The sequence below is a fragment of the Rhinopithecus bieti genome, unplaced genomic scaffold (genome assembly GCF_001698545.2).
Source record: "Rhinopithecus bieti isolate Rb0 unplaced genomic scaffold, ASM169854v2 scaffold_13349, whole genome shotgun sequence".
Taxonomy (NCBI): domain Eukaryota; kingdom Metazoa; phylum Chordata; class Mammalia; order Primates; family Cercopithecidae; genus Rhinopithecus; species Rhinopithecus bieti.
The window spans coordinates 1129167-1137312 of record NW_016807772.1 but is presented as its reverse complement, the minus strand read 5'-3'; the positions used below and the strand labels follow the sequence as shown (position 1 = coordinate 1137312).

General features: G+C 41.9%; 1 protein-coding gene across 1 annotated transcript in view; it reads left to right on the top strand.

Moving 5' to 3' along the window:
• RELL1 (RELT like 1) overlaps positions 1-8146 on the top strand; it is a 77516-nt gene that overhangs the window by 42738 nt on the left and 26632 nt on the right. The window contains exon 4 of the mRNA XM_017883773.1: positions 5965-6022. Coding sequence (XP_017739262.1) covers positions 5965-6022 — 58 coding nt within the window. The remainder of the gene's footprint in view (positions 1-5964; positions 6023-8146) is intronic.

Genomic DNA, 8146 nt, shown 5'->3' with positions numbered 1-8146 from the left:
TAGAAAAATAAAATAAAAGTGCTAGATGACGTAGGCCCTTTTATCACACTATTTTGTAGATTAGGAAACAGAGACCCAGAGTATAAGACACTTGTTCAAAGTCACACAAGCAGGTATGGCAGGGTGGTGCCCGCAGTAAGCACTTCTCTTAATTACAGCAGAGAACGTGTTTGGGGTCCTTGGGGGAGGCATATTATATAATGTCCTCACTTCCCACACTAATGTGCAAATAGGGCTGTTTTGTTTTTCTTTTTAAATGATGTTGTTTTCCTTTTGGAAAGTAGCCTTTGTGTTTTTACTGTGCTTCGTACCGGTAGGTACCACTGAGCAGTCAATACCTGAGGTGCCATTTTTCTCCTCTCTCCTCTGCTCCCCAGTTCTCTTTGCTTTCTATCTTATTCTCAACCCCAGGTCCCCTCTTCTCCTGTCCACGCCTTCATCTTTGTACCTGCGGTTTCTCCAGGGGCTTGTGAGGACAGCTGGTGACTCCAATCCTTTGTGCAGCCCTTGGTTCCCTTCCTGGACTCCCAAGTAATAGCTAACGTTGCTGCACGCCCCTTTCTAGCTGTGGCCTCTTCAGCTTCCAGCCTGCACCAAAACCACAGCCTGGTGATAAGGTGCAGCCTTGATCTCTTACCAGTTTATAACCTAGCATGTTTGAGTTTGGCTCTGAGACTAAAATCCACTATTTTGTGGACCAAATGCATTTTAAAAATATTTTTGTCTCAGTGATTAACATAACTTTGAACTTAGTACCAACTTGGACTTCCCTGTTGATATTTTCTGTCTTTGATAAATTGGAATTAATATTAATTTCACTTTCTAGTTTTAAAAGTGATAATCATATCACAACTTTTCCTTTACATTAAGAAAGGAATAAAATTAAGCACCATCAGTCCATTACCCTTTTCCCACATGTGTTTAGGTTTTCTTTTCCTAGATTCATGCATCTGTAAACATTTGCAATCGTGATGTATGAATGGTTTCTGCTTCGCATTTTAAGTTTGGCAAATGAGGTGGTATTTGACCTGTACTCATGGTAATGTTCTTGTTCATGGTTTAAACACATTATGTCTTTAATGATGGAAATCAGTTTTAGTTTAGATAAATATCTCTTGAAGGATGGATTATCAGCTGACCTGCTGGGCAAACACACTTTGTTTGTTTGTCTCCATCCTCACCCAACACTTTTGACACAGATGTGTGGGTTTTTTCCATACTTTGCAGTTCTCCAAATCTCTGAAGCCTGCAATTTAATACAGTTCTGACTCTACCTAGAGTTAGCATTAGATTCCAAAAGACTTCCCCTACTTGGGATGCCAGTTGGAAGCCGGGCTCTGGTATTCTGACCTATAGTCTGTAAATGGCTGGGATGAGAGATCCATAATCCCCTCCTCCGGTTCGATATTTTCCTAGAATGGGTTACAGAACTCAGGGAAACACTTTATTACATGTACTGGCTTGTTACAGAGGATGCAACTCACGAACAACAAAATAGAAGAGATGCATAGTATTGGGGGTGGGATACAAAGCTTCCCTGCTCTCTCTGGGTGCGCCACCTTCCCGGCACCTGCACCTGTTCAGCCACCTGGAAGCTATCAAATGTTGTCAGTCAAGAGTTTTTTTGTTGGCCAGGTGCGGTGGCTCATGCCTGTAATCCCAGCACTTTGGAAGGCCAAGGTGGGCGGATCAAGAGGTCAGGAGATCGAGACCATCCTGGCTAACATGGTGACACCTCGTGTCTACTAAAAATACAAAAATATTAGCCAGGTGTGGTGGCAGGCACCTGTAGTCCCAGCTACTTGGGAGGCTGAGGCAGGAGATAGTTGTGAACCTGGGAGACGGAGGTTGCAGTGAGCTGAGATGTGCCACTGTACTCCAGCCTGGGCGACAGAGGGAGACTCTATCTCAAAAACAAAAAACAAACCAAAAAAAAAAAAAGTTTTTTTGTCGAGTTTAATTTCCAGTCCCAGAACCCTGCCCTGTCCTCCCCTGCTCTGACTTTCCCGAGGTCCCTGGGTAGGGCTGAAAGTTCCAACCCTCTAATCGCTTGGTCTTAATGATGACTGGCCCCACCCTGAGACTGTCTAGGGGCCCCACCCCAGTCACCACGTTAGTATAAACTCAGGTGTGATCAAAAGATGCCCATTATGAATAGCAAAAGACACTCCTCTCAGGAAATTCTGAGGCCTTTAGGAACTCTGTGACAGGAACCCAGGACAATGACTAAATCTATTGCATATTCTGCCACACCTGCACACTGACTCTTTTCCTAATCCAAAGGGTTGGATGTACCGCAGTGCTAGCTTTTAATTCATCTTTCTAAATAGAGCCGAACTGAATCATGTCTGGGTAGTTGCTGGAGTTTTCTTGCATTGTGTGGATGTTTGGAAAGTGTCTGGGAGTCTGTAGCTGAGTTTCTCTGCTAGGCCCTTAAACTGGCTGCTTAGTAAAAATTGCAGGTAGTACTACAGATATTCCTCAAGTGCTTCTGATTAGTGATTAGTACTTCTGATCCCTAGGCAAGAGATGCCTTTGTGAAGTTTTTGCCTTCAGGCTCCATTTATATTTTGGCAGAAAAGAGTCCTTTATAAATGACTGAGTACGGAGTGGGTTCTGAAACTTCCTCCGTTTATGCAAACATGCCGTGAACCATTATTCAACCTGTGTCCCTTTGGGTGGGGACTTGAACATTGACGGGTAGGAAGGAGGGTGTCAGGGTTAAATGCACCCACCCTGGAGTCAGTCAGACCAGGGTTTGTGTCTAAGCCTGTCACTCTCTAGCTGTGTGACTCCGGCCAGTCAGTTACGATCTTTAGGTCTCAGTCTGTATACTTGTAAAATGGGGGTGATAATTCTACCTACTGTTAAGGGCATCAGAAGTGTCCAACATGTAAGATCTGTAAAGCTTTCAGGCAGCGACTGGCACGTGCCGGCCCTTACATTTTGGTGATGGCAATGTTAGTTTTTGCTTGAGAAATTTGCCTTAGGTGTGAGGAAAACTTTGAAGAGAGTAGTGATGGCAGAGACAACCAGACATTTTTTTTGCCTGATTTTGGCTGTTTCATGCATATTATCAAGCAGGGATTCGGGGAGAAAAAGAGGTCTTTTCTGGAAAATACCGCCCTTCCCTTTTCTTGAGGGAGTTTCCTTGCCCTGTGCCTAGCTCCTCCCATTTTGGGGAAGGCTGTGAAAGGAAGCCTAGTTGATAAAATGCTGGCAAGTGTGGAGAAAGCCACCTATGGCTTAGTGGAGCTGTGAGTAATATGCGAGGAGGAGATACACCTTCAACAGAACTCAGACTATTGCTCTTTTATGGTAACTTCACAACCACATTAAGGCATGCGTTTCAGTCCTAACAGTGGTGTTATATTAGAAAACCTTCCTGTCACTGGCAACCAAAAATTTTCCCAAGAGACAGATTACTGAAGCTGACTCCCTGGAGGTTAGCTCAGAGACAGGGATGCATGTGTGTACATGCGGGTATGTACCTGTACACGCGTGCATGTGCGTGCATGCGCGTGTGTGTCTCACATGCCACAGGGTGAGTCCTAGAGACTCACTTAGCAAACCAAAGGAATGTTTACTAATTATTCCTGGGAGAGAAAGATGAGTTACAGGAATTCATGAATAACTGAGAAACACGTCTATAAAAAGCAAGCTGTGCTAATGATTTTAATATAGCATATCTTCCTGGAATCATTTTGTAATTTGATGTTTCATTTTTTAGGTAGTCATCATTTTACAGGTGATTGATTTTCTCAGGCAGTGATTTAAACGTTTGATTTTAAAAAGCTCACTCCTCTGTATGTGCTGTTAGTGCTGTCCCTGTTTTAATACCTTTTGGTGTTATTTTCCCTCTTGTTTACGTTTATAGTTTTGAAGTTTGATAAATGTTGGCAGAGTAAGTATGGACAGCAAATTACTTTATATAATCAGTCCTCCATATCCATGAGATCTGCACCTATAGATTTAACCAATCAAGGATAAAAAAAAAAATTAGGAAAAAAAAAATGGATGGTTGCATCTTTCTGGACATGTGCAGACTTGTTTCTTGTCATTATTTCCCAAATAAAACAGCATAACAACTATTTACATAGGATTTCCACTGTATTAGGTACTATAAGTAACCTAAGGATGATTTAAAGTGTACGGGGGTGGAGTAGATATGTTTTATATCAGGAACCTGAGCATCTGTGGATTTTTATATCTGCACAGATCTGAGGAACATTCCTGCATGGATACTGAGGACAACTGTATTTTGTATATCATACAATACAAAATTGTATATGGGATTGTATATCCAAACCTAGTATCTGAAACAACGTTTTTTTTGAATCCTCATTTATTAGTCAAACAGGAAATTAACTGACCTTACTAGATTATACTTAAATGTGTTTTACAGAGGGAACTGCCTTCTTTATTGTGCAGGAGAAATTACTATGGATCCATTTTCATAATGTTTTTGTAATGACAGGAGGTCTTATTTAGATCAAAATTTGTGTTTGGTAATGCATTTGGACATCCTCACAGATAGTTGTGAAGGGCAAAGAATTTCTTTTGGCAAAAGATTAAGTGTCATATTAATATTTCTCAAAAGAAAAAAGCAAAAACCTGTGTGTTCTCAAGGGTTGCAATGGGGTGATGTGTCCCCTAAAAAGTTAAAAATTGGATCGGGGCCAAAAAAACAAACAAACAAATACCTCACTCTCTTATATGTGAAGCACAGATGTGTACAGTACATAACCAAATATGAAATGTATCTGCCATACTGTACTTTAATGAGAGAGTCATTAGGGACAAATAGTTGAACAGAGGTCTTGGGTGGGGCAATAACAAAAGTCAGGTTGAGAAACCCTGCATTGTAAGCCCTTAACTCTTAACACTTACAGCAGCAGTTGGAACTAGAATTAATATTCCTCCTCTAGAAAAGGCATTTGAATGTTAAATGTTAAAGGTTGGTGTTGGCTTACGTGGTAAATAGTGATTTTTATTTGTTCTTTCCTCTCTTAGAGACTTGTTGTGGTTAGTCATGAGAATAGTGCTTCAGAAATCAATTGAAAAGGTTATGAGCCAGTAATAACATTTGGCCTTGCCAATTAAATAGCCAAGGGAAACTTGAACATTCACTTCAGTCTTTTATCCTGGAGAGCATGACCACTCTACAGGAGGCAGAAAACACATGGCGTGTGGATGTGGGTGTGGGTTGGGGGACTCTAAGAAACTAAGAGACTTAGATTAGGTTTTTTTTTTTTTTTTTTTTTTTTGCTTTTTGCTTTTGTTGACAGCCTAGCCTCCCACCTACAAATTTGGATTTTTTTTTGGAAGTCTAATTTAAGTTAGCATATATTACATAACTTATATGTTGTGTACTTGAAATTTTAAGATATCTGGCCAGTCAAGGGCTTATATGATCCTGAAGCTCATCTGGAAAATTAACCTTCTCTCATCCCTGATTCGATGTGGTATAGAATTGATGCTACAGGAGGATGCAGAGTTTAGAGCTAATTATTTTGGCACATACAAGTTATTAGACTACAGGTCACTTATTGAATACATTTCACTATCAATATTTTTCAAAGTGTATTTATCAAAATGAGTTAACTGCAATAGAGCAGCAGCATATAAATGGTCCTTTAGTTTGTTGGAGTTGGCGTGGGGTAGGGGGGTAGTTTCTACTTTATATTGCTATTGATATGTAGGAAGCAATGCTTTATAGTAGATCTGCTCTCCTTGCCGTAGATTCTCTGTCACTCTTACTAAGTTCCTGCTGGGTGAAAGTTATTGACAGATGGTGCCATGTTATGCAGTTATGTTGGGGGAGACCCTCCCTTCTCTAGGCCCCCAGGACCTCCTCTATGAACTGAAAGAATGGAATTAGATGTGTTTTCAACAGCTTTTCTGATGTGATTGCTCATCTTATTCATTCTATTTTAATTCTTTAATTTTATTTTTATTCCTTAGCGAATGCTGATGTCTTAAAGGCAATGGTAGCAGATAACAGCCTGTATGATCCTGAAAGGTGAGTGCTCCTCCCCTCTTCCTTAGTGCAACATCTTTTCAGTTACTTGCTCAGATATGGCGCCATCTGAAGTGCTCTTCTGCTAGAGCAGGTTTCCCAACTTTGGCACTATAGTTATTTTGGGCCAGGTGGTTCTTTGCTGTGCAGAGCCGTCCCGTGTATTGTAGGATGTTTGACAGCATCCCTGGCCTCCACTCACAAGATGCTAGAGCACCCCCTGCCCCCACCCTCCCAAGGTGTGACAACCCATAATGTCTCCACACATTGTCAATGTCCCGTAGCTGGGATGATCACTCCTGGTTGAGAACTGTTGTGTTAGAGAATAGTGATGGGAAGAAGTAAGGCATAGAGGTTAAGGGCAAAAACATAGCCTAGGAATTGGGAGATGTGATTGAGTCCTGCCTGCACCACAATATTAACTGTCTATTCTTGAGGAAGTTAACTGACCACCCTGAGTTTAAGTTCCATCGTCTATAAAATGGAGATTACCAGCTTTATAGGGTTGTTATAAGGAATATAGCATACCTTAAGCATTGAAAGACCTCCATGAACAATGATGATTAAATGAACAAGCTGGTTTGGAGCTACCTGCTATGTTCTGTTTTTTGTATTACTGTTTTAGGTTATGGTTGTTGAGCAGCATATTCCTTCATAATTAATTACAGAGAACTGTATTTCCATATAAGTATTATTTCTTCAGCAAGGAGCATTTATTGGACGCCTGCTGTGGGCTGGGTGCTGCTCTGGAGCTGGACATCCACAGACCCTTGCCATGGAGGAGCACAGTCAGTGGGGAGTGGAGACGTGTGTGTGAGGCCTTGTGGTGGAGAGCCTGCAAGTGCTGTAGGACTGGTGGAGATTGAAGGCTCTAGGGGACCCTAGGGGCCCACTGGGAGTTCAGGAAGGTTCATGGAAGAGGTGCCATCTGAACAAGGTGTGCAGGAGGTGGAGACGAGAGTCAGGGTTGGCTGTAGGAATAAGAAGGGCCAGAAGAAAAGTCACCACATCATGATGCCTGGGACTCAACCTGTGAAGGGTTTGGTCCAGGGTGGCCAGGCCAAGTGACATGGCAAAAGGGTTGGATCTTTCTCCGCTTCCTATGTGGGTTGTGCACTCAGCACACCTTAGATGTTTAAGAGGTGTTTGTCAAACTGGCTACGTTGGATGTGTGTTTTGGAAAGGTAACTCAGAATGTAAGGAGTTGAGTTTAGGAGAGACATAGAGTCATAGAGACAGAAGAGCTCTGATTTCTCCCACATTCCAGTCCTGGCCACAGACAGTTGGTGTTCTGACCATCTTAGCTCATGGTGTCTTTGTCGCAATCATCTTTGGGCATCCTGTAGTGCCCATCAGTGGGTTTTGTACACAACTGGTACTTGAGAAATGCTTGTTGAGTGAATGTTGTTAAACTCTTGCATTCAGCTTTCTAATATGTGGTGCTAAGTTGACATTATTTTACTCCAGGAAGATACTGCTGTGTGTTTTTATTTTAACAATTAGGAAGGCATCCCTAAAGAGCACCAGAAGACTTTTGTCTGTCAGTCATGTTTGAGGCGGTCTCCTCAACTGTAGGCTCTACTTCTTCTTTTTTTTTTTTTTTATTATACTTTAAGTTCTAGGGTACATGTGCATAACGTGCAGGTTTGTTACATATGTATACTTGTGCCATGTTGGTGTGCTGCACCCATCAACTCGTTAGCACCCATCAATTCGTCATTTATATCAGGTATAACTCCCAATGCAATCCCTCCCCCCACCCCCCTCCCCATGATAGGCCCCGGTGTGAGATGTTCCCCTTCCTGAGTCCAAGTGATCTCATTGTTCACTTCCCACCTATGAGTGAGAAAATGTGGTGTTTGGTTTTCCATTCTTGTGATAGTTTGCTGAGAATGATGGTTTCCAGCTGCATCCATGTCCCTACAAAGGGCACAAACTCATCCTTTTTTATGGCTGCATAATATTCCATGGTGTATATGTGCCACATTTTCTTAATCCAGTCTGTCACTGATGGACATTTGAATTGATTCCAAGTCTTTGCTATTGTGAATAGTGCCGCAATAAACATACGTGTGCATGTGTCTTTATAGCACCACGATTTATACTCCTTTGGGTATATACCCAGTA